The following is a 27,554-nucleotide window of genomic DNA, read 5'->3' as shown; positions in this document are numbered from 1 at the left end:
TATTAGTCTCATTAAATGCTCATTTGATTGGTCAAAAGTATTTTTAACCATGGAAAAGTCATTCTGGGCGTGAAACTGGAGAGTATGTCATGTTTTGGAAGTTTTGACCAAGCTAATGGACATATCTTGGTCCGAAATTTTTATGGAGTGTTGTTAACATGTGTTTATGAATGTTCATTGAGGTTTTGTTGCTTGGATAAATAAAGCTTTTGATGATAGATTTTCTTAGAGTTAGAAACTTGAAAACTGGAAGTGGAAAAACAGTTTTTGTTTGGTGAAAGTTTGAATATTTCGTGGTTTAATCTTATTCCAAAGGCTTTGATATTTTTATATGATGATCCTAAGCCTCTTATATACATGTTAGTATGTTATTTCAAAGATATTTAGTATTAGTTTTAAAGATATGATTTTCTATGCAAGAGGATTTCGGTTAGGCCTAAATTTTGATGTTTTTGAGTTAGATCCATGTTTTATTAAATTTTAGCCATGTGATTTTAAGTTTGATGGTTGGATCTTCTTTAGGAAACATTTTTAAACCATGTGATGTGTTAGTTTGAAGATCACATCTCTTTAAGCCATGGATCAAGAGATTGATCATAGTTAGTTGGGAAAGTCGGTTTCTGTTTTGGACTAAGTTTAAAACCAAAAACTCCAAGTGTTGTTTTGTGATTTTTGGTGAGTTTTGTTTGATGATTTAAAGCATGTTTGATCTTAGGATGATATTATGAATATGTTAGAAGTAAGATTTGATTTTTTTGGAATTCTTGGAGATGTTTTTATTAAGGTCAAAACTTGTGATTTAAGGTTTACTTTTTGTTAAAAAGTTTGGGTCTTTTTACAAAAAGTTTGGTGTTGATAATTAGCTTTTTCTTAATGGATATTTTTTAAGGGTGTTTTTAAACTTAGGATAGGAAGATCTTTGTTACAAGATTTTGGTTTATTCATGAGTTTTGAAACTTGAAAGAATTGCAACCAAAATCAAGACAAATGGCCTATGTAGGTTTCGGCCATAGTGAGTTTTTCATAGTTGTGATTGGTCTTAAATTTTTCTGAGTTAATATTTGAGTTTGGGACAAAATTTACATGAGGAATGTAAATTTTGATAATTTTTGGAATTAGGATATCAAATCCTTAAGTTAGAGGTAAAATGGTCATTTGCCCACATGTAGAGGGTAAAATGGTAATTTTACTCTAAGTTGTCTCTGTTCATATTCCTAATTGTTAGTAATTAATTTCTAACTTTTAGAATACCCTTTTCAAAGTTCTTTGTGTTTCGCGCTTTATTCTAGTAGAACGCGACGATCGAGGTAAGTTAGCTTTTAACTTACTATTAGTTTAATGTGTATGAGTGATAAGTAAGGGAACTAAATTGTATGTATGCATGTTATCATATGTGCCATGCCAAGTCATTACATATTTATCTGTTACACAGAATTTATTCTGTCATGAATTATTCATCTGTTACACAAGATATTCTGTCACGTATTCCTATACATTGCAAGTATGTCATGTTAAGTTAAGTATGCCATCTATTACATGTATTTCATGTCACGTAATATTCACTGTCACATGTTACACCATGTTAAGAAATGTTGTCTGTTATATGGTATGCCATGTTACGAAATGTTGCATGTTACATGTATGCCAGGTTATGAAATGTACTCTGTTACATTTATGTCTTAAAGTATGTCATGTCTGTCATCTTACGTTCATGTCACGTTATGCTACGTCAGGACTTTTGTCTTTTATGTCACGTTCATGTTACGTCACGTTACGAAATGTCATGTATGCCAGTTAAGTTATTCATGTCAATCACGACCCTAAGCGCTAGGATGGGGTAATATCCTAGTGGAACTCCTTTGTTCACGCTGGAGTGTCTAAATAGGTGTGAAATTCCCTGGGTTGACAAAGTACAGTCAACAGGTTGCGAATGGGGCCTAATTAGCTGGTCACCGGAGCGCGCCAGGCACTAACGCCGATGGTGCCACACATTATGTTACGTGTGTCCACAGCAAGTGTGGCACAAACAAATAAGTCATGGGGCCACAACAACTGTGGAGCATACACTACGTGAGACACAGCAATTGTGACACGTAGAATACGTGGGGCCACAACAACTGTGGAGTACGTATTAACGCACTCACAGCTGGTATAGAAACCTGTGATGTGATGCGGTAATCGGCAGGGACACACGGCTCAAGGGGACCTGTGTAGCACCCATATGGTCACTTTAATGATTAAGTCTATTGAATAAGATTTCAAGTTCATGTATTTCACGTTCAAGTCATGTTTCAAGTTCACGTTATGTTATGTTCAAGTTTACGTTCACGCAATCATGGTAATCCCATGAGACAAGAATATGTTTTAAGTTCATGTTATGTTATGTTCACATTTACGTTATGTTCCAAGTTCACATTTATGTTATGTCATGCTCAAGTTCATGTTCAAATTATGCATGTTCACGTTCATGTTATGTTTCAAGTCCATGTTATATTTCAAGTTCACGTTCATGCTACGTTTCAAGTCCATGTTATGTTTCAAGTCACGTTCATGCTAAGCTTCGTCTTCAGTTTAAGTTATGCCAGTTATGTTATGTTATATGTCAAGTTATGCTATGATTACTTATGATTTGATTATGCATTTATGCTTTTACTGCCATGCATGCATCATTAACTTATGTGGAAGTTTTCTGTTAACTTGCTGAGATTTGTAATCAAATCTCACTGTGGTAGTCCCAACTATCATTCCCCCCGAATGATAGATTTTGTTATAGGATCTGAAGGAGAACCGGGAATCGACCAACTGGAAACGGCCGACTAAGCGACGGTGCGACGTAGATGGTATTACAATAGTTACCTCAGATTACTACTTGTATTGGTGGAGTTCAATCTCCAGCACTCTTTTGATCACAACCTTATGGACTATTATTGTGATCTTAGTTGTTTAGTATGTCGTTAAGTATGGAGTATGTTTTAAGTATTTGGGATATTTTAGTTTGGTGCATAGTATTGCTAAAGAAAAAAATTATCCGCTGCGAATATTGCATAATGCTAGATGCATGTTAGGAATATTGCATCTTATATGTCATGAACGGGGGCAGGTAACCTTGTGTTGCATGTCTCGACACTTCAAATGTCCGTCCGATCCCAAGCGGAATTTGGGGGCGTCACACACTTCTTTACTGGTGCTGCTCCCCCTTAGTCTTCTACTGCTGTTGTGCTGCTCTCCCCTTACTTTCTCCCCCTTTTTGTCAGCAATGTGTCAAAGAGTTGTTATTCAGTATCAGAATCCAAAAAGCACCCCATGACTTGTTGTACATCCAAGGATAGTTGTACTAATATGTCTCTATAAATTTATATATTTATAAATAGAACTCATAACACCAACCAAAACAAAGAAAACAAAGAAAACAAAGAAAAGATTTTGATAATGAGTATTGTTTTACTCATAGACATTGCTTCCTTCACATAGCCAAATTTTGAGCCTCTAGTGTAGCCTATGACCAAACATCATTCTCCTCACCTTACCCCCCCATGTAGGAGATTCACTTTCACAACTATAGCCATGATCACCATGGTGTCTTGTACCTCATCAGTTGATCATTCAAAGATCATGTGAGTGAGTGTTTATTTATTTATTTATTTGCTCTTTGAGATACTCCTTGGGGATGCTCTTTTTTCTTAAAACTCAAACTTCATGCTAGGGCCTAGATACGTGACAAAAATATCTTCTCCAAGCATAAGGTGTTTGGAATTCTAGTTATCCATGATGGAATTACTCATTTTTTTCTACAATGATTAGGGTAATGATTTTTTCTATAAGGACTTCATAGATCAGATCCGTTTTAAGTGTTTGTCTTTTTCCACAATGATGAAACACTTGACTTTTTCTAGATGGATCCACCATTATGCTTGGCAAGAGAAGATCTTTTTCCTTTTAGTACTAGGTTCAACTAGTATTAGTCAATTTAAGGAAAAGACTTCTCCCTTTCTATTGAGTATCATATCCAATTAGGAGATAGGTTTAGGTTGCTCACAGTGAATGGACAAAGGCCTTTGAATGATCAACCATATGATTTTCACCCCCACGATAGAATGCTTAACCAAGTCATAGTGCTTCTATCCAAAACAGAGCTGATATGGTGAGGGTTGGAATGCTCAATCACTTGGCAAATACCTTAAGCTCAGATCTTCATCAATGTTGGTTCCATTAAATCTGTAAGAAAAACATGCTCAAAATTAAATTTAATCAAAATCAAGCTGAACAAAAAAAATAATAATGCAGAAATTAAATGCAAGAAGGTGGTGAACCTTTTAATGCATATCACACACACCAATGACTTTTCTTAAAAATTCAAATCTTAACCCATCTAAGGGTTTTGTAAATAAATCAGCCAATTGATGTTCAATAGCCACAAGCTCCAAGGACACTAATTTTGACTCAACCAAGTCTCAAATAAAATGATGCCTAATGTCTATATGCTTGGTTCTTGAGTACTGAATAGGATTTTTTGAGATACTAATGGCACTAGAATTATCACAATAGACTGTTATAGTATTTTGAGAGAAACCATAGTCCTCAAGCATCTTTTTCATCCAAAGAAGTTGTGTACAACAACTTCCTGCTACAATGTACTCGGCTTCAACAGTAGATAAGGAGATGGAATTTTGCTTTTTACTCATCCATGCAACTAGATTTCCACCTAAGTAAAAGCACCCTCTAAATGTGCTTTTTCTGTCATCAGCATTCCCAGCCCAATCAGTATCTGAATATCCAACTAAAATCAAGTTAGAATCTTTAGAATACGAAATCTCATAATCGACAGTAGCACTTAGATATTTAAGAATTCTTTTTACTATAGTGAGGTGTGATTCCTTAGGATTAGCTTGAAATCTGGCACATACACCAACACTAAAAGCAATATTAGGTCTACTTGTTGTAATATACAACAAACTCCCTATCATACTTCTATAAAGTGTAGGATCAATGTTCTTACCTGTGGGATCTGTACTGATTTTTACTGAAGTGCTCATAGGAGTACGAGCATGAGTCTTTCCTTCCATTCCAAACTTCTTAACAAGATCTTTAGTATACTTAGATTGAGAAATGAAAATTTATTCTTTTGTTTGTTTAACTTGAATGCCCAAGAAAAAATTCAGTTCACCAATCATACTGATTTCAAATTCAAATTTCATTTCATTTGCAAACTCATAAGATAGTGAGTTGAGAGTTGCTTCAAACATAATGCCATCTACATAAATTTGAGTAATAAGAAGTTTTTTACCAGTTTTTCTTAAGAAAAGAGTTCGATCAACTTGTTTTCTAATGAACCCATGCTTGAGTAGGTAAGTTGTCAACCTTTCATACCAAGCCGTGGTGCTTGCTTTAATCCATAGAGTGCATTCTTCAACCTATATACATGATCAAGGTACAAATGATTAATGAATCCTTTAGGTTGCTCAACATATACTCTTCTTGTAATACTCCATTTAAAAACACTCTTAACGTCCATTTGATATAGTTTAAAATTTAAATGACAAGCTATAACAAGCAATATGCGGATAGATTCTAAACGTGCAACCGGGGCAAAAGTTTCATCAATATCAATCCCTTCTACTTGTGTGTATCTTTGTGCAACAAGTCTTGCTTTATTTCTAACTTTGGTGCCATGCTCATTGGACTTATTCTTGAAGATCCACTTGGTTCTAATGACATTGTAATTTTCAGGTCTCGACACCAACTCCCATACTTCATTTCTTGTGAATTGATGAAGTTCCTCATGCATGACATTCACCCAACTTTCATCTCTTAAGGCTCGTTAAACTTCTTGGGTTCTACCTGCGACAAATAACAACAAAAGAAACTTGATTTAATACTTTTTTTCTAAGTCTCATTCATTCATCTAGCTTACCAAGAATGTTTTCTTTTGGATGATTTTGACTAATTCTCGAAGATGACTCTTTGTCCCGTGAGGAAGGAGAATTTGGAGGAGTTTCCTCTTCATGGTTTGCATCACTTTCTTGTTCAGATTTTTCTTCTATTCCTTGAGTTGACTCACTCATGCTTTCAAGTTCTCTTTTTGTAGTCTTGGCTAAGTCATCATCTATAACCACATTGATTGATTCCATCACAGTTTTTGTACAAAGATTATAGACTCAATATGCTTTGCTATTTGAAGAGTAGCCAATAAATATCCCTTCATCACTCTTGCTGTCAAATTTATGTGGGTTTTCTCGATCACGCAAGATGTAACATCGACTCCCAAAGACTCTAAAATGCTTGACAATGGCTTTTTATCTTTCCACAACTCATAAGGGGTATGTCTAGTACCTGGTCTAAGTACAACTAGATTTAGAATATAACCTGCTGTCTTGACAACTTCCCCCCCAAAATATAAAGCCATATGTTTGCTACTCAGCATAGTCCGAGCCATCTAATGGATTGCCCTATTTTTTCTTTCAACTACTCCATTTTGTTGAGGTGTGATTGAAGTAGAAAACTCTTGATGTATGCCTTGTTCATCACAAAAAGAAGAGAAATTAGAATTGTAACACCTCGGTCCCGCACAGGTCGAAGAGTTACTTCCTAACACTTAAACTCACCTATCAAGAATATAAAAAAATAAACACCAAATTCCCAATATCATATAGAAAATTCGATTCAAACCACTATACTTAAATCATCTCACCCAATGCCTCAAAATCTTGATCCTCGGCTGAACCATCAAAATATCTTAAAAATATTTGGAGATAAGGGGTGAGTTATCAACAATTCAGTAAGCAGAGAGCATATACTAGCATGTAAACATGAGCATTTATAAAGTTCAGTATGGAGAACAAAACATTTACTTTAAGAATGCAGAAACAACATAATTATTTTCAGAACGCATAAACCAAACTTGGTACAAAATATCAGAGTGAAATTTTTAGAAAAACCAACTTGTTCCCAAAAAGAAAATCCTCTGGCATTTCCAACCTGAAACATTATATTCATATCTCATAGCATCACATTGGGACAAATACCATGTTTAACCCCCGTGGCTGGGTCGTATACCATGTTTCACCCCCGTGGTAGGGTTATAAACCACCATTATACTCCTGGCTGAGCCGTATTCCATGTTTTACCCCCGTGGTAGGGTTATAAACCACCATTATACCTGTGGCTGGGCCTTAATAGAAACAGAACAGAACATTATCGGAACATATCACATTCAGATACAGAATCAGAACTTCATGCCAAGGTTTTCAGATGACCCATCATATCAAAACAAAATACTGAATTGCCTCAGATCATTTCACATGTTCAAAATAAACAGAATCCAAAACATCTTCATTTATTCATAGCAAAAACTTTTAGATATTCATATTCGCTCTTTTTGCATAGTTTAGAAACATAATGCACAAAATTAGCTCATGTCTACACCAGCCATGACAGAAAGTACTTTCTTTTATATGGAATTTATACATATGCAGAATAAACATCTGAGGTCGTTTTTAGATTTCTTCTAAAAAACAAACATGCTTATTTTGAAAGTCAACCTCATTTCATTTCTTTTATGCAAAACTAGTATATGAAACCCGCTTACCTGGACTTCTTAGTCTTTTGAATATTTCCTCAACACTACTGAACAAATATTAATCGTCACCTATAAAATAATCATGTAATGCTCGTAAATTTCCAATCGAACACGTATTTCAATATTTTAACCTAAGCTTCTAAAATAACCTATTTTAATTCCTCAAAAACCTAAAATTTCTCTTAATTCCAAAATACCATCACTTCCCTAAGTCCAAAATATCCACATACCTATTAAACTCAGAATATTTCTAAAATTGCATAATAATATTAATAATATATAAAATTATGCCATAAAATACATTTCAAATTTAAAGACTCATTAAAAACAAAACTGATTAAAGTAGGAGAGCAAATATTTCATTTAATAAAAGGAGACTAATTAGTTTTAAAGTATTTAAATAAAATTAAAATCTTATTATTCTCATCTGAAATTGGTTGTAAAAATATTTAAACTTGCCTCTTGAAAAACATAAATATTATCTATATATATTCTTATACCTTAAATAAAACTATGCAAGTGAGTTTTTAGAAAAGCAGACTTACGCCCACTGAACTATCCTGAAATGGGGGCATTTTGGGGAAATAAAATCATATTTATGTTGTTTAGAAAACAAACACAAAATGGAAAGAAAAACTGAGACTAAACACATGCAATGGAGACATACTCACCGAGAGTGGAGGAGCAGCGCGAGGACTGGGAGGTGGCAGAGATTACGTCGACGAGGTGGCGGCTAAACACTGATTAGAGAGAGAGAGAGACCAACTAATGAGAGAGAGAGAGAAATACGAAGTGAGAGAGAGCAAAAAGTAAGGGGAGAGAGTTGAAACTCAATGTGAGACGCAACAGATAGAGGGTACCATGAGAGGAAACGAGATTGTTGGCTTATCGAGAAGGTCAACGAATGACGGACCCAGGGTGGCAACGACGGCGTTTTCTGGGCAGGTAAAGACGACGCGGAGAGTGTTGGCACTGTGGATGGCTGGGTTGTGGCTTGACGTGCTCTATTTTGGTTGCTAAAAACAGGGGCTACCATGGGTTGAGAGTGTGGAGCACAAGTGGACTGCGGAGGTGCAATTGGGTGGCTGATGGCCGTGCCACTTGGTGGTTTCCGTGGTGGTCAGGTGTGGGGTAGTGGTGTCGGTTTTACGTGCAGATGGATGCTGGGCAGCTTTCACTCGGTGGCTAACGGGGTGTTGCCATGCATGGGTTGAGGCCGTGGGTTGAGGGGAGCTCTTGAGAGTGCACTTTACGGTGCTTTCTGGGCGTGCACGTTGGGCAGAGTGGTTCCGTATGGTGGTTGTTCCATGCGACAGGGGCGGAGGGAAGTCCGTGAAGGTGAGACGCCGTAAGACGTGGGGGCTTCCTTGGTCGTGATGGGAAACTTCGTGGTGGGTGGATTACATTTCACTCAAACTGACTAGGTGCCGCGATGGAGGAGTATGGTTTAATGGATGTGGGGCTGGCGGCTTGTTGCAGTGTGTTTTGGTGGCTGCAGTTTGAGGGAGTGACAGTGGTGCTGCTTCACGCGGTGCACTATGGAGGAAGGCAGTGAGTGGCGTACGTGGGGCTGTGAGAACTTATGGAAGAATTATAGAGGAGCAAAGGAAGAGTTTGTGGGGTAGTGTGGCACGGCAAATTCAGATGCAGAGGAAATAGAAAGAAAACTGAAAAGAAGTGGCGTGAATGTGGATGAGTTGGTGAGAATAAAAATTGACGGGAAGGAGACAAACAAGGGGAGGTATAACTGAGAAAACGTAGGAGGTAAATAGAGGGGAAAAAAAGAAAAGAAAAACAAAATTTGTACATCAAAACCTTGCCGTTTTATAGGTGGTTTGGCTCATCAACGGACTGGGTGTTACAAGAATTTTCAAATTCCTTACCGTGATCACTATGAATTCTAGAGATAGAAAAGTCCTTCTCTATTATTAGTCTCTTGAGCAAATTCTTGGCAAAATCAAAAGTTTCAGATTTTTCTCTTAGTAGTATGGTCCAGGTAAATCTTGAAAAATCATCGACAATGATCATAATATATTTCTTCCAACCAAGGCTCTCGGTTTGTGTTGGACCCATTAAGTTCATGTAAAGTAGATCAAGAGGTAGAGATGTGAGTATGTCAGAAATTTTTTTATGGTGGCATCTTGTTTGCTTTCCTTCTTGGCATGCTCCGCACACCATTTTTTTTCACTTTTAGAGACTTTGGCAACTGAGTTATAGCTTCCTTTTTGGATAGTTTTGATAGGTCTCTTAGATTGATGTGACCAAGACATTGATGCCAAAGCTCGGCTTCATCCGATTGTACTCTATGACAGCATATATTTGGAGAGATTCCATAGCAATTATCCGACGTTCTAGTGCCCTTCAAAATCCATTTCCCAACTTGATTATATACATTGCATTTATCTTTTGAAAACTGTACAGAAAGATTTTCATCACAAAATTGACTAATGCTAAGTAAATTTGCCTTGAGGCCATTAACAAATAAAACATTATGAAGAGTAGGTATTCTAGGAATTTCTATACTTCCCTTTCCTTCAACTATGGCCTTGCTTCCATCACCAAAAGTCATGGTTCCTCCACTAGTGGATTCAATTTTCTTGATCACTTGTTATATGTCTTGTGCATGCACTATCCAAGTACCATAAGCAATTTTCCATTGTCCTAAGTGCTGTATGTGCAACTAGGCACACGGCATCTTTCTTAATCATCCACTTGGTTTTGAGTTTTGTCTTGTTCTCATCTCTTAATAGTTGTTTATTTGGAAGAAAAAATCTGATATCTCACCAAGTTTACGACTTATGGTAATGATTTGATGACTCAAATTATCAACCTTGGTTTCTAAGTTTCTTTCTTTTCTTGAAATTTTTATTTTTCCCTCTTTTTCCTGCATTTTTATTAAATTAAAGTAGTGTGGTCTTATATGACCAAGCATACCACAAAAATGACAAGTAGGAGTATAGTTACCTTCGGGCTTACCTTGATTAGGCCATTTTCTCTTTGATCTATCGTGTGAGACATGAGTATTAGGCACGGCCTTCTTTGGAGCTTCCTCATCTTGGCTTCCTTTAACAAAAATTATACCTTTTGATAAGGTGGCAATGGATGGTGAGGCCTTAAATTCCATACCTTGGGAAGTCATGTACCCCAAGCCCGTGCGATCACAACTAGATTTTTGAAAACTCAACATCTCGTCAAGTTTCTGAGTTGCAATTTTTTCTTTGAATTCTTGAATTTTTTTTTAGCTCCTTCTCAAGAAAACATTGTTGAGCTTGTAGCCTTGATACTTCAATTTCAGATATTTTTAGTGCCTCTCATAGATTACTCTTCTCATCCTCAACAGCTGTGAGTTAACAGCTTTTTATTTAATTTCTTCAGCTTGACCACTTCTTCACATAGATCATTGTAGGCTTCTTGAAAACTTAGCTCATGATTAGCCACAACTAGGGCAACTTCTGAATCACTATCATCATCATCACTTTCAGATTTGGTTAGACTAACTTCAGGAAATTCACTAACAACAGCAAAAAAAGCTATAAATGAAGTTTCATCCTCAGATGATGAACTAGAATATTCAGATTCGTCACTAAGAGTGACATTAATAGCTTTACCTTTGTTCCTTTTGAAGTTTGGACACTCAATTCTTATGTGATCATACACTGAACACTCATGACGCTTAACTTTATCTTTTTGCTCAGATTTGTCTTTGTTCCATTTTTCAGAATCACTATTTTTAGAAGGAAATTCCTTACCTTTCTTTTGTCTTCCATCTCTTCTCTTGTTAAACATGAATTTCCTAAATTTTCTAGCAATAAGTGCTATGTCTTCATCATTTAAATTTTCTTCATCAAAAAAATCTTTGCGTTCTTCTTTTATAGTTTTTAATGCAATAGACTTACCCTTTTTCAATTGAGGAAGTGAAGATTCATAAGTTTCTAGAGAACCTACTAGTTCTTCGACTTTGATTGCATCCAAGCCCTTGCTTTCTCTATAGCAATTAATTTTGGAAATCTTTCAAGTAGAGATTTTAGAATCTTTCTCACAACTCTTGAATCTTCCACCTTTTCCCCTAGATTGAACCTGGAATTCACAATATCATTTAGTTTTGCATAAAAATCATTAAATTTTTCATCTTCTAGCATTCTAATTTCCTCAAACTTTGAAGTTAGCAATTGTAATTTGGAATTTCTTACGATCTTGGTTCTCTCATGTGTGACTTACAAGATCTCCCAAGCTTCTTTGGCCACTTCACACATGGAAATTCTCTTAAATTCTTCAGGAGAGACTGCCATGAAGATAGCATTAAGTCCCTTACTATTCCAATTATAGTTGTTAACCTCATCTCCTGTCCATGCATCAATAGTAGTCACGGGTCTAGTCCATCCCTTTTCTACAGTATGCCAAACCCGCTCATCTAATGATTTGAGAAACGTCCTCATCCGAACTTTCCAGTATGCATAGTTTCCACCATCAAAGTGTGGTCGTGCTGATAATGACAACATGATTAATAGGAGAACGGATCACACTCGGATGAGTGAACCACACTCTGATGCCAATTGAAATTACCCAAGTGCCCCTGTAGTTAGATCACACGCTTCACCACACAAATAATTAAATTGATTAGTCTCTTTGTTATATGATAATCTGATAAATACTCAAATACATAAAGTAATAAAAGTGCTTAAGATCAATTTTGGTTTCAAAGGAAAACCCTTTAAAGAACTCTTTAAAGGTAAAACCCTACGGGGCAGCCAAATCTAGGAAAGTCAATCTTATTATTTGAAAATCATTTACAAGTAATTCTTAATTATAAAACCTTTGTAACTTGACACTCTTACTTGACTAGTCAAACGACCCGTTTGTCTTCTATCGCAGTAGTAGTCAGAACCTCTAGCGATCTTCAAACTATTGACTTCCCTCCTAGAACTCTTGTGACTGAACTGATCACCTCAACTCCGACACGGAGTATGCACGTACTTCAAAGAAACAAAACACTAGAAAAATCTCAAGAGAATTTTTCTCACACTCAAACTCTTGGATATCATGTGGATCACCAAGCACTCCCGAAATTCACTGCCCAAGCAATGCCATCCCCAGCAGAAAATAATCAATTAAATAAATTGCCCAGTATTTGATCTGCAGTAGAACTCTGCTGACAGGCTGAGTCTGTTAGGAATTTCAGGTGCAGTAGGAATCTGCTGGCAGGATAACTGTGCTGATAGTTTGCTAATAGTAAGTGTTGAAACTTCATCAGATAACTGCTTTAAATAACTTTTAGATAGTTCGGAATTCTTCCTTGCTCGATATCTTCTTTTTGAGTCTTCGATCCAAATCACTTGATATCACCTATCTTGTCGAACCTTTACTCTTGATCAAAAAGTCTTTTGAACATTTATCTATTCAACCACTTATCTTGGAATTCAATTATTCATAGATAAAGATAAAGACAAACCTTTATCTATTAATCTACTTATCTTTGAATTTAAATATTCATAGATAAAGATAAACGCCAATTACATTCATCCAATAAATCAAATAGATCATAGTCATCTAATCCTAGCCAACAAACTTTTACATTAACACTACCGATTCAAGATTTGTAATTGTCTATACTCTTGTTTAGAAGGCTGCAAAAGATTTAAGTTGTTAGAAAAGATGATTCATTTGAATTGATATGAGAAAACTACGTAGCATCTCAAAAATAACACGTAGAACATGGTAGGTGATAATATTGGAACTATACGGAGTATATAGCTGAAGACAAGATTTTGGTGACGAGTTGAAAGCCCTCTAAAGAACTTATTGACGGTAAAACCATCCGTCTTTAGCCAATCAAGAGACTCAATCAGCTGGAAGAATCCAGTTATACAAATTCCACTTCCAACCTCCTATAAATTAACGAACTCTCTCCTATCAGACAATCAACATGCTCGCCTCTTGTTATAGGGCTCCAAAACCTCTGAACGCCTCATCTATCTTGGTTTCCTCTTCCGAAACTATTGTGGGTTTTGCATAGAAGTTGAATGCTAAGAACTTGTGTGAAGCCTAAGAAAAAACCTAGGAGAGAAACTTGATCTTCCAACTCACCAATACAAAAGTCACTTCATCCTAGCTAGCTAGCACAACTAAAATGACGGCGTTATGGCGTTCTATTTACAATTATTCACAAATATTTCTTACAATTGTTTTGTGCATACAATTAGAGTTTCCCTTTTAAATAAAGTACGTATAGTGGGAAACAATTGAAAACCTTTGAGAAGAAGAAACCCATATTTTGGCCTAATTTTATATTCTCCTGATGCCAATTGTCATCACTAACACGTACAAACAGCCAGCGCCCGAGGTTGGATCAAATTGTGCCTCAGGTGTTGTCAAAGGAATTAAATTGAATTCTAGTACTCAGTTTTAATTACTGTATGATCATAGAACTCATTTCTTTTTTATATGTAGGGGCAAAAGAAAGAAATTAAGCATAAGATCTGATTTAGCTCCATTGAGGTTGCTGGCCTGCTTGTCTGTCCCTTGTAATTTTTTCAAGAAATTTGGCATGCAATATCTTGCGAAGTCGTTGAATTCTTTTCATCGTGATATGGACTCTTAAAAAAATAAAACCAATGCTAGCATTTTTGTCTCATGTGAATGTGTTGCTTGAAGATGCTTGGGGAAAGTCACCTTCAATTAACACCACTACTGGCATTTTAATTAAGACAACCCAAGTTAATTCGGCAAGAGAAAGATATACTAAATAATGAGTAGATTTAGTCTTTCGATTTTATGGAATATATTCCACCCTGAGCATTCTAAGCAAAATTCATTTCTCCATATTCTTATAGGAAGTCTCTATTTGGCTCCTTTTTTTTAGAAAAAAGAAACGAAGAAGAACCCATTCTAAGTAATTGTTTAACTTTCGAAATTAAGTTATTGCCCTGTGTTGACTTCTTACCAATATTGTTTCCTCATCTGGAAGTGTATGTTTAGGATTTGTAAAGTTGGGCCATTGTGTAGTTGATGCTTTAGTACTAGTTGTTTGATAAGGTTCAAAAATGGTAAATGGAGTTGTATCAGTGGTTGTGGTTTGTTTTTCTGGAGGTGGTGTTTAGTGAATTTATGGACAGGGAGAATGAGTTACGATTGGACATCATTTGTCATGAGTTAGAATTGATATCAACATCTCTGTTTCTAAGTGCACCCACTTTGAAGATAAAATGATTTTTTACATGGTCTTTCTTGTATGTCACTTAGTGCACTGAGTTTAAAATGGAGAAATTTCACATTCTGTTTTTATTCGGTTGGTTATTGGAATTTGCATAACCTTTTTAATGGAATAAACATGGTTAGTTATTATTGTTCCAAAGGTCTTTTCTATATATTATTATAGTAAATAAATATTTTGAAAATATCGCTCTATTATCTTGATAGTCTATTTTGTTTTGCATTATGTAACTTACTCATGTTTATAAGATGGATGGCTTTGCATAAGTGATACGATCATCAAAACATAAATAAAAGAGAAAAAGTGTGAATGTTTATGTAAATTTGAAGGGGTACTATATCCATCGATTTGTTAGATGAAAAACTAAATTAAATTATAGTCGCACATCCAATCATAAAATTAGGAACCTCAAGGATTGCAAATTACAATGCCGAAAATAAATCAGGCTAATAATTAGTATTATGCAAAGACGTATGGAAGGAATTGTCTACTGGTTAGGTGCGTTGGACCCCTTCCCAAGGCAGCTAGATTAATGTAAATGTAATCAGCGGGCCCCTTCCTCGTTGAATATTCTAATGATCAGAGATGAAAAAGAACGTATACCAAACACTTTATATTAAATGACAAGACCAATAAGGGGCAATGACTACGTAGTGGAAAGGTACCTAGTTTTTATTTTATTGTCACTAATGGTAGATGGCACCTTGAAAGTCATAGTTTCAACGGAAATTAACAAAAATTAACACGGTTCGGTTACACAACCTATGCCGACATTCAATGGCCATATAGCAAATATTAATAATAAAGAAATATAAAACAATTAAGAAAGCTCTATCATACTTTGTATTAAACTAATTTCTTTTAACGCATCCTTCAGCAGTAGTACTGTAGGTCCATCACTAATTTCTTTAACGCGATAAGAAAGCTTACAACATGCAGACCATCAAGGATTCAAGAGGACACTTCAAAAAAATTGCTGGTTGAATTGGTCTCAGCCAACACCCTCTCTATCATACTTTTTATTAAACTAATTTCTTCAACAGTAGTGTTGGTCCATCACTAATTTCTTTAACGCGTCAGGCTCTCCAATTAATTGGAACTTTCCTTGCAGGTCCATCCCATGCAAGGCCTTATAAAATGTTGGTACCGCCTTGTCCTCTGTACGTATTCAAAGGAAACATATCTTCCTTCTATCCCTTTGATACCTCGAGAGCCCTTTTTACCATTCCTTCACCAACCATCAACAAATGGTAGAAGCCATTCTCTTCAACATTGTTGCACAAATCACTGAGAGCTTGGGATCTTTGGCTCTCAAAGAGATCGGACTGCTTTGGGGTGTCATAGATGAGCTTGAGAATTACAAGAACACCGTTTCGACAATCCAAGCCGTACTTCTTGATGTCGAGGAGCAATGGGCAGTGAACCGTCAAGTTAGAGATTGGCTTGAAAAGCTTAAGGATGTCTTTTATGATGCAGACGACTTGCTGGATGGTTTATCCGCTGAATATATGTTGCGAGAGATGATGACTCGGGATAAGATGGCAAAAAAGGTACAAATCTTCTTCTCCAAATCAAACCCGCTTGTTTATGATCTGAAAATGGGCCATAAGATTAAGGCGATTAGATAGAAGTTAGATGCCATCGCAAATGATAGGAAATTCCACTTGGAGGAACGCCATGTGGAGGTAAGAGTCAGTGCTAGGAAGAGGGATGATACTCATTCTATGTACCTGATGCAAAAATTACTGGTTGAGAAGATGACAAGAAGGAGATCATAAAAAGACTTCTTTATGATTCCGACATTAAATAGAATGTAGGAATCCTTTCTATTACTGGCATCGGAGGATTTGGAAAGACCACACTAGCTCAATTCATATTTAATGATCTAAAGGTAGATAAACATTTTCAACTAAAAATGTTGGCTTGTGTCTTTGAGATTTTTGATGTTCAGAAAGTTGTTGAAAAAATCCTAGAATCGGCAACAAAAAAGAAACCAGAGATTGTGGGAATGGATACATTGGTGCATAATCTTCGAAAAGAAATTAGTGGAAAGAAATACTTACTTGTGTTGGATGATGTTTGGAATGAGGATGTTAAAAAATGGGATGATTTGAAAGTACTGTTGGAGGTTGGTGCATGTGGCAGTAGAATATTAATAACTACACAAAGTAAAAAAGTTGCACAAATTACCCAAACATTTGCAGAATATTCCTTACAGCATTTAGACGAAAGGGAGTCATGGTGTTTATTCAATCAAGTGGCATTTGAGAACGGACAAGAGCCAGTGAATTCTAGAAAAGTGGATGTTGGAAAGGAGATTGTAGAAAAGTGTTCTGGTATCCCCTTGTCATCAAAACAATTGGAAGGTTACTGTCCTTGGAAAATTCTGAAGCAGGGTGGCTTTCTTTTAAAAATAAACTCCTAGAAATAAAAGAAGATGTCATCTTTTTTTTTTTTTTTTCTATAAGAGCCGGTAGCCCCACAGTAGTGGTCCCGTCTCAAGTTTATTTATAAGCCATCACTTATGGCGGAGGAAAACCGTGGTAACATCCATACACTTGGGAGTTTACCAGATATAACATTATAAACTAACCGAAACCAAGTGTCTAAACAAACCAAAATAAAACCAAACTTCTAAGAAGTCTAGAACAAATAACCATCAAAACTAGAAGCCCTACCAACAAATGACAAAGAGACACACCCCTTTAATCAAATCTTATATATGGAAGGCCTAGTTTATCCGTTCTAATCAAACCCCTTTGTAAAGAAGGTACCATATTCAAAGACTCCCAAATAGTAGCACAATCCTCAGACGCCATCTTTGCCAAGAAATCTGCAAGGTTGTTTCCTTACCTATAAACATGTCGAATGGTGAAATTTATGTTCCTAAGTCCATGAGCTCATTCCAATTGTCTTCAAGATACCAAATGGGACAATTGGCAGCTAAAATCCAGTTTACAACAACCATAGAATTCATCTTTATTTCCACATTTCTAAAACTCAATCTACTCAGGTGTCTAACTCCATGCAATAGGGACATGAATTCTGGATAGTTGTTAGTTCCAAAATCAAGAGGAATAGAGAAAGCCAGTACCAGATTTCCTGATGAGTTACATATAATACCACCAGCACCAGCTTTCGTCAAGGTCTCTTGACTGCTCCCATCAATATTTAGCTTTAGCCACCTTCCCTTTGGGCAGTTCCAACACACGACTTGAAATGATTTGCTCCTCTTCCACTTGTAAGGAATATTTAAATTTGCCAACAAAGTTTCATCACATCGAGATAAAGGCTTTGATACCTTTAATTTTCCACTTAGTTTAGTTAGCCAAAATTTATTGCTCCTCCAAATATCCTCCACCGACTCCCACTTTCCTTCCATATGAGTGTGACACCTGTGGATCCAGAGCCTCCAAGTTACAATAGAGGGAATAAGACCCATAAGTTGACCCCTAAAAGATGACATGGAGGCTTTGGTTAACCAAGCAAAGACAGTTTCCATCCATGTGCTATGTTGATGTCAAAGTAACCCCATTTGCATGGCAGATCTCTTCCAAATAGCCCTCGCCACTTCACCCCTTACCGAAACATGATTCATATCCTCATATTCCCCTTGTGAATAGCAATTGCATTTGGAAACAATACGAATACCCACAGTCCGAATTTTGTCATCCACAGTAAGAGCATTATTACTACTTTTCCACATAGCAGTAGCCATATGTTTTGGAAGACACGGATGTCAAATCCAATTGGCCCATCTAACCTTTGGAGCTTTTACCCGAGTAACCTCCCATGCACTCTTAGAAGAGAAATTATTGTCATCCTTAGCCCTCCATATTAGTCGGTCTGCCATTCTCTCGGTCTATGGAAGGTAGAGGAAATTTCCTGTGCCTTTTGACAACCCACCAACCGAACAAGAATGTCCATATCCCAACCACTTGTCATGCAATAGTCTTTCAATTTTATGTCTGGTGAATTAATAGGAAATGAAGCCGCAAGAGGCTCTTCCCCAATCCATTTATCCAGCCAAAAGGAGATGTCGCCTCTCCTTGGTTTCCATCTGGAATGATCAATGACCTCCAGTAGACTCCTCATCACCATCTTCCAAAATCTAGATCCTTTGTTGGGGTTAACAGAAGAGATGTGATTCTGCTTTACATATTTGGCCTTGAAAAATCTGGGCCAGAGAGACTCTTTCGTTAATAATCTCCAAGCAAATTTCATATGAAGGGCTTTTTGTACCTCATGTAAGCTTCGAATGCCTATACCACCCTCTTTTACTGGTTTGCACATCAACTCCCATGATTTCCAATGTTTATTTGGCCTTCCATCCTTGTAGCCCCAAAAGAAATTACTAAAACTTTTGGAAATAGAGGAGAAAACAGATTTAGGAACCTGCAAGATTGAAAGAAGATGAATGGGGAAGCTTCCAAGCACATGTTTAAAACCAAAAGACGAGCACCGCTAGACAAAAGCCAAGATTGCCATCCCCCAATTTTATCTTTGATCTTACCAAATAAGCCATCAAAATGAACTGCTTTAAGCCGACCGAACACAATAGGAACCCCCAAATATTTAAAAGGAAGAGACCCTTCAGAGAAGCCAGAAATATGCAATATGTTTCTACGCCTGGACTAAGGAATAAGACTCGAGAAAATTATCGAGGACTTCTCTTTGTTGACCCGCTGACCAGACTAGATTTCATAGAGTACAAGAACCTCAGAAATAGCCCGAATAGACTTTTTATCACAACCAGCAAAAATCTTAATATCATCCGCATATAGCATATGTGATATTATTGGTGCCCTTCTAGGATGCTAAAACGGAATGATCTTCCTATCCTGAAATTTTTTTTTTCAATAATCTGGAGAAGATTTCTTCACCCAAGATAAAAGGATACAGTGTCAAAGGATCTCCTTGTCATAGTCCTCCCCCTCCCTAAAAGAAACCCTTCGGAATACTGTTCATGACAACTGAGAACCAAGGTGAAGAGATACTTTGGCGCATCAAATTACAAACGCCCTCAAAGAACCCAAAACTAGCCAAAGAATGAAGAAGGAAATCCCAATTAAAACTATCATTGGCCTTAGCCATATCTATCTTCAAAACCCCATTACCACCACGAGCTAGTTTGTAAATATTCTGAATCATCTCCTGTGTCAAACTCACATTCTCAAAAATGTGTCTCCCAGGAATAAAGGCTCCCTGTTCCTTGGAGATTAATCGGGGAAGCAAAGAAGATAGCCGGCTCACAAGAATTTTGGTACATATCTTATAGAATACTGAACACAGACTAATAGGGCAGAATTTTTAAAAGCTCTTCGGATTTTCAACCTTGGGTATCAAAACCAGAAAAGAGGCTATAAATTCTCTTAGAATTTTACCCCCTTTAAAAAAATCATGAACACCATCCACCACATCCGTACTAACCATATCCCAATAGGCTTTATAAAAACCCGACCCGAACCCATCAGGACTCGGAATACTATTCGTAGGAATCGAAAACAAATCTTGTTTTACCTCTTGGATTGAAGGAAGTTCTAGAAGAGCCATATTATCATCCACATGAATAACTTGATCAACAAGAGTTGATAAATCCAGCAATGGCAAACGATGATTAAGGGCCAAGAAATTCTGAAAATAAGTCACAACGCTTGAATGAACCTCCTCTGGAGTTTTCAGCCATTCATTCTCACTGATTTTCATCTGCCCCACCACTCTTTGATTTTTTAAAGCCATGGCCTTAAAGAATTTTGAGCTTGCTTCTCCCGATTTAAGCCATTCTTACTTTGCCTGTTGTGCTAGACGAATTTCTTCTCTGCTATTCCATGTATCCAGTTCAACCTTGGTAGGTAAGAGGTCCAACTCTGCATCCTCAGAAACACCCATCTGCAATTGTTCATCTAATGCATGCACCCTTTCCTCCAATTGCTGTATATGCAACCTAGTCCAACCAAACACATTTCGGTTCCAGCCACGAAGAGCCCCTTTCAATTTTTTCAATTTTCTAGCCAAGCAAACCATCCCACCACCACCTTGTTCCTCCTTCCATACATTAGTAACAAAATCTGGAAACGTTTCATGTGTTGTCCCCATTTGCTGGTTGAAAGGAACATGATAGTATCTCCTATCTTCTGAACTCAAATCAACCTATAAAAGAGCATGGTCAGAAGATAGTTTTGGCAAATAGATTCCTCCCATCGAGGGGAACCCCAATACATGAGCTGAATTAACCAGAGCTCGGTCCAATCTTGCCCAACTCCGATACCGCCCTTCATGATCATTACACCAAGTCATATTATTCCCTTGGAAACCCAATTCAGATAACCCCTCCACATCAATGAAAGAATTAAATTCTTCCATGGCAATACGAGGACGAGGGCGCCCCCCAATCCGTTCCTCATCCAATCTAATTATATTAAAATCGCCAATAACCATGCATGAAACATTCGAGGATTGTAAATTGCATAAATCATCCCATAGCTGTTGACGCTCCCCATAGATACATTTTGCATAAACAAACAAAATCCACAAACACTTACCATTCAACTCTATTTCCATAGTAATGCTTTGAGAAGAAGAACTCAGCACAGAAGTTTTCACCTCTTTAGACCATAGAACCCAAAGTTTTCCCCTTATCTCTTGTTTCAAAACACTGCCTTCAAAAGAGACATCCCTCTACAAACGACTAAGATGTTGTCCATCAACAAAAGGCTCAGCAACAACAAAGATGCAAGGTTTACTAGATCTCACCATCTTCAACAGTCTTTTCCTAGAGGACCCAAGGCCTCGAACATTCCAATAAGTAATTCTATGCATCAAAATTAAACTGTGAGGGCTTGCTTCTAGCCCTATTAGAACTTCTCACCTTATTTCCCATCGTGCCATCAACAATTTGGGTTACTTCTTCAAGATCCAATATCACTTCCTTTATCACTTGAATATGAGCATCATGCTTTGCACTCTACGAATCAGAGTGTGAGATCACCGGTATTTGTGCTTCATCTTGTACCCCTAGTTGGACATCCTCAATGTCCACCAGGGTTGGTATTTCTGGATCAATTTCAACATTCACTTGAGGCATGAGAACCTCAACCTGAACTACCTTTCCTACATCCTCATTCAAAACAACAGCCTCTGTCTGGCAAATGGCAGCCTCATTATCAACAATCAGTGACACTGTAAGGTCATCATTCAGTAACACTTCTTCTTCTTCCACCTCCTTAATAAAGATTATTTCATTAGTCACCAATGCAGAATGACTTGAGGACCCACCTGCACGGCAATGACGGCCATAGACTAGCCAGAGGCCTTATTCGTCACAGGCAGCGTCTCTGGAGGTTCTTGTTTCGATAACACTTCCTCTTCTTCCATCTCCTCAATAAGAATTACTGCATCATTCACCAACACTGTCTGATCCCCATTGAGCCTATCACTCTCCTGCAACTTAGTGTCTCTAACAATTATACCTACCACTAGCATTTCATGCCTTGGAACCCCCGAATTTGGCTGTTCTGGTTCTAGTTCCCCTGATGGTTTATCCACCCCTTTCTTGCCACTCATTTTCAGTATGCCTTTCTCACCACCAGCTTTACAAGTTCTCTCATTATGCCCTTGTAGCTTACGCTTTGTTCAGAAAGCAGGAAGCGTTTTGAAGACAACTTCCTGCAACCAGCTAGAAGGAGACCCAGGGGAGCCAATCCAAAAAGAACTCAGGGGAGGCTTCGCTGCATCCATCTCCACACAAACTCAAGCGCCATCGGTTCTTGTGGCGCATCGAGTAGAATTGTCATGACAGATAAATCTCCCACTAGGCGCAGTTAAGATCTTCAGAAAGGAGGAATGGTAAAAATGTAGTGGAAGCCTTGGAAGATTTATCCAAACGGGGACCAAAAAGGGTTCCACATTCTCAGAAAATCCCATCGACCAACGAAAAGCCCTGTAATGAACTCCATCTACATCCGTTGCTTCTCGAGATAAGGCTTTGTTTAAATCATTATTGGATTGGAATCTAATAAAATCAATACGAGGCTTATTCATCGAGGAGACTATAGGGAGACCAGACAATCCCCATCTTGAGCAGATGAACGGTCTGATAGCATCAAGCGAAGGATGTCGCCGGATAAATTTTAGGAAGAGGGAGAAGCAAAACGGTTCTGCAGCTCTCTTAATTTCATCCTTTGAAAATACAAAATAGAGCTGGCCGTATACAATTTTCGGTGCTTGAATGACACTTCAAACCCTGGAATCGGTTAGGGGGTCACTAAGACATGGTCCGCGAATGTCCTAGGACGACCCAGCGGAGCCACAGACCCAACAGCGGCCATAACAGCCGCACCAAGCCAGAGAAATCAAACCAGTAAACTGTATAAACCCACGCAACTATATAAATTCCAAAGCACTCACCAGGCGAGGAGAATACTCCCGAGGCCGAGAATCTTCCAACTAGTCCATTCAGGCCGCCGTAGTCCCCCTCGATCTGGTTCCAAGCAGTACATTGGAAACAAATGATAGTTCCACTCGGTGATGAGCAGAATAAGTCACAACAGGGCCGAGAGACCCTCGACGGTCTCGCTTGAGCCCGGCAATGAAGTCTATGTCAGCGGTGAGTAGGCACGCGCTGGACTAGGTCGGCGATGGGTCTTCTCTCTCCTCATGGGTTTTCTCCTCACGAGTTTTCTCTCTCCTCAATTACAAGCCAAAAAAAAGAAGATGGCATTTTACCAACTCATAAGTTGAGTTATGATCAACTTCCATTACATTTGAAACAATATTTTGCTTATTGTAGTATATTTTCAAAGGATTACGTGATGAAAAAATCAACGTTGATAAAACTCTGGATAGCACAAGGGTTTATCAAGCTATCCAATCAAAATGAATGTCTTGAAGATGTTGGTGATAAGTATTTCATGCATTTACTTTGGAGATCGTTCTTTCAAAAAGCTAAAACTGATTATCTAGGCAACGTGATTACATGTAAAATGCACGATCTCATGCATGATCTTGCAATGTCAGTGGCAGGATCGTTGATCACCACATTAGAATCTGAGGAAAAAAGTATTAGTGAGAAAACTCGGCACATATCAGTTGTCGACAATATAGATTTTTCCTTTGTAATTCCAACTTCAGTAGGATTTGAACACTTCTTTCGCTTGGTGAATTCAAGGACTTGCAAGAGTCAAGCACTTCATGTGAAGCAATCTTTTTAAGTTTGAAGTTCTTGCAAGTGTTGAATTTACAAGGAAGACGACTTGATTTAGTACCGAGTTCCATATGTAAGTTGAAGCATTTAAGAGATCTTGATCTTTCATGGAATGATAAAATCAAGAAGCTGCCTGATTCCAAACCAAGGTTGCAAAATTTGTATACACTAAGACTCTCTTATTGCTCAAGTCTTAAAGAATTGCCTAGAGGAATTACAAAATTAGTCAACCTTAGGCATCTTTACAATGATGGATGTGAGAATTTGACTTATATGCCAAGTGGATTGGGGGAATTGAAAAATCTCCATACATTATCTAAGTTTGTTGTCCACTTTGATTCGGCCCCAGAGGATAGTGGCCGGTTAAGCGAGCTAAATAGACTAAATAGCTTAAGAGGAAAGTTACAGATTTCGGGTTTGAGAAGTTGGGAGGAAGACGTCGCATTAGACTATAAGGGTGCAAATCTAAAGAAGGAAGAACATTTTCAGGTTTTGACTTTACGTTGGAGAAGAGGAAATGTTAATGCACATGATGAAATGGCATTGGAAGGCTTTGAACCTCACCCAAATCTTAAAAAGATGTACATAGAATATTATGGGGGTGTGAGGGTTCCGATGTCGCTTTTGTCACTCACAAATCTTGTTCACTTGAAATATTGAAATATTGTAGGATATTGAAATATTTGCCACCATTGAGTCGACTTCCCTTTCTTAAGAGCATTTCTCTATACTTTCTTGATGAAATAGAGTACGTATCAGATTCTAGTGACAACAATGAGTTATCTTTATCTTCTTCTTCTTCTTCATCGGAATTCTTTCCATCTCTTGAGTGGATTTTCCTCCATGGGTGTCATAATCTCAAGGGTTGGTGGAGGAGGAGTGATTCTTATAATGTGGATGTCAATACTACTGATCATGAAATTCTTTTGAAACTCCATCAATGACGCGGGCGATGGGGAATGCTTTACTATTCCTTCATCTTTCAAAATTAGCAATATGGCACGGCCCTAGGTTGATTTCATTGCCAATGTTTCCACATCTTGAAAAAGAGTTATACCTAAGGGATGCCAGGGGGAAGGTAGTGCAACAAACAATAACGAATGCCTCCTCCTCTGCTTCCTTTACACCCATTCGCTTTTCATCTGCTCCTCTCTCCAAATTGAAGAAAATAACGTTAGAAGGAATTGAGGATCTAGAAATACTTCCAGAGGATGGGTTGGAAAACCTCATATCTCTCCAGCGTTTGGCGATATTTAGGTGCCCTAAATTAAAGTCTCTCTCCCAAGGTGTACAATATCTCACTGCACTTCACGAACTGAAGCTTAGTATGTGTCCTATGCTTGATCTAGGCAACGATGAGCTCAGTATGCAATGGAAAGAGCTTAAAAGCCTCATTTCTTTGGAGTTCAACGATATTCCGAAATTGGTGTCTCTCCAATTGGGGCTTCAACATGTTACCACTTTACGAGAGCTCATGATCTCAGATTGTTCAAGCTTGATGGCTATACCAAAGTGGATCTGCAATTGGGCAACACTTGAGCAGTTCAAAATTTTTCACTGCTCTGGTTTAACATGACTGCCTGAAGCAATGAGTAGTCTAACCTCTTTGAAAGCGTTGGCAATTCATCATTACCCCATCTTATTAAGAAGATGTGACCAAGACAGAGGTGACGATTGGCCCAAGATTGCTCGCATCCTTGAGTTGGACTTTTATCCTTTCTACCAATTTTATCTTTATCTCCACATCCACCTTCTTCACCTTCAACTTATAAAATTCTATTTTGCTGAAACTACTTTGAGTAAAGAAGAAACAGGGCAGAGAGATTGCAAGTTTGTTAAAAAATCTAATGCACTGCGACTTCTACAAGTAAATAACTTAGTTGTGATTACCTCACTTTCTTTAATGTGTTATTCTTCCCCATTCAAGTAAGAAATATCACCAAATGCATGATTCTTCACATCCAAGAGAATAGTAAGGAGACAGAAGAAGAGCAAAGGGAAGAAATATTGGAGGGGGTTGCGAAGGAGATCCAGGATTGGAATCTGGAGACCACAATGTTGGGGTTGCGTAATTTCACGACAACAATTTGTCATGAGTTGGACATCATTTGTCATGAGTTAGAATTGATATCAACATCACTATTTTTTAGTACGCCCACTTTGGAGACAAAATGATTTTCAGCGTGGTCTTTCTTGTATGCCACTTGGTGCATCGAGTTTAAAATGGAGAGATTTCACATTCTGTTTTTGTTCGGTTGGTTATTTGAATTTGCACAACCTTTCTACATGATTAAACATGGTTAGTTATTCCTGTGCCAAAGGTCTTTTCTATATATTATTATAGTAAATAAATATTTTTGAAATATCGCTATGTTATCTTGATAGTCTGTTTTGTTCTGCATTCTGTAACTGGTTCATGTTTACACATTTGTATAATTTCATTTCTTACTGAGTTAGAAGATGGATGGCTTTGCATAAGTGATACGACCATCAAAACATAAATAAAAGAGAGAAGGTGTGAATGTTTATGTAAATTTGATGAATGTTTATCCAATCATAAAATTAGGAACCTCAAGGATTGCAAATTACAATGCCGAAAATAAATCAGGCTAATAATTAGTATTATGCAAAGACGTATGGATGGAATTGTCGACTGGTTATTAGGTACGTTGGACCCCTTCCCAAGACAGCTAGATTAATGTAAATGTAATCAATGGGCCCCTTCCTCATTGAATATTCTATTGATCAGAGATGAAAAATAACGTATACCAAACACTTTATATTAAATGACAAGACCAATGCGGGGCAATGACTAGTGGAAAGGTACCTAGTTTTTATTTTATTGTCACTAATGGTAGATGGCACCTTGAAAGTCATTGTTTCGACGGAAATTAACAAAAATTAACACGGTTCGGTTACACAACCTATGCCGACATTCAATGGCCATATAGCAAATATTAATGATAATGAAATATAAAACAATTAAGAAAGCTGACAACATGGTCTATCATACATTGTATTAAACTAATAATTTCTTTAAACAGTTAAGGATAGTTTTTACGCATCCTTCAGCAGTAGTACTGTACGTAGGTCCATCACTAATTTCTTTAACGCGACAAGAAAGCTTACAACAGAGGACAGTTCAAAAAAATTGCTGGTTGAATTGGTCTCAGCCAACACCCTCTCTATCATACTTTGTGTTAAACTAATTTCTTCTACAAGTTTTGATCCGTCACTAATTTCTTTAACGCGACAAGAAAGCTTACAACAGACGATCAAGAGGACAGTTCAAAAAAATTGCTGGTTGAATTGGTCTCAGCCAACACCCTCTCTATCATACTTTGTGTTAAACTAATTTCTTCTACAAGTTTTGATCCGTCACTAATTTCTTTAACGCGTCAGTACTCTCCATTTGGAACTTTCCTTGCAGGTCCATCCAATGCTAGGCCATATAAAATGTTAGTCCCGGCTTGTCCTCTGTACGTCTTCAAAGCAAACATATCTTCCTTCTACCGCTTTGATTCCTCAAGAGCCCTTTTTACCATTCCTTCACCAACCATCAATAA

At 37.4% G+C, this 27,554-nt stretch overlaps 1 protein-coding gene across 1 annotated transcript; it reads left to right on the top strand.

Annotated features, from left to right (window-relative positions):
* Positions 1 to 16,033: 16,033 nt before the first annotated feature.
* Positions 16,034 to 17,211, top strand: LOC118344584 (disease resistance protein RGA2-like). The gene is made up of 2 exons (XM_035685619.1): positions 16,034 to 16,336; positions 16,597 to 17,211. The coding sequence occupies exons 1-2, from the start codon at positions 16,034 to 16,036 to the stop codon at positions 17,209 to 17,211; spliced, it is 918 nt and encodes a 305-aa protein (XP_035541512.1).
* The last annotated feature ends 10,343 nt before the right edge of the window (positions 17,212 to 27,554 follow it).

Source organism: Juglans regia, chromosome 14, assembly GCF_001411555.2.
Source record: "Juglans regia cultivar Chandler chromosome 14, Walnut 2.0, whole genome shotgun sequence".
Taxonomy (NCBI): Eukaryota; Viridiplantae; Streptophyta; class Magnoliopsida; order Fagales; family Juglandaceae; genus Juglans; species Juglans regia.
The sequence above is the reverse complement of the archived record's forward strand: the minus strand, read 5'-3'. Positions and strand labels throughout refer to the sequence as shown.

Excerpts from the sequence above, each read along its gene's own strand:
- LOC118344584 (XM_035685619.1), top strand. The coding sequence starts at position 16,034 with ATGGTAGAAGCCATTCTCTTCAACATTGTTGCACAAATCACTGAGAGC. Across the intron at positions 16,337-16,596 it reads GGGATAAGATGGCAAAAAAG|AATGTAGGAATCCTTTCTAT; the intron begins GTACAAATCTTC and ends GACATTAAATAG.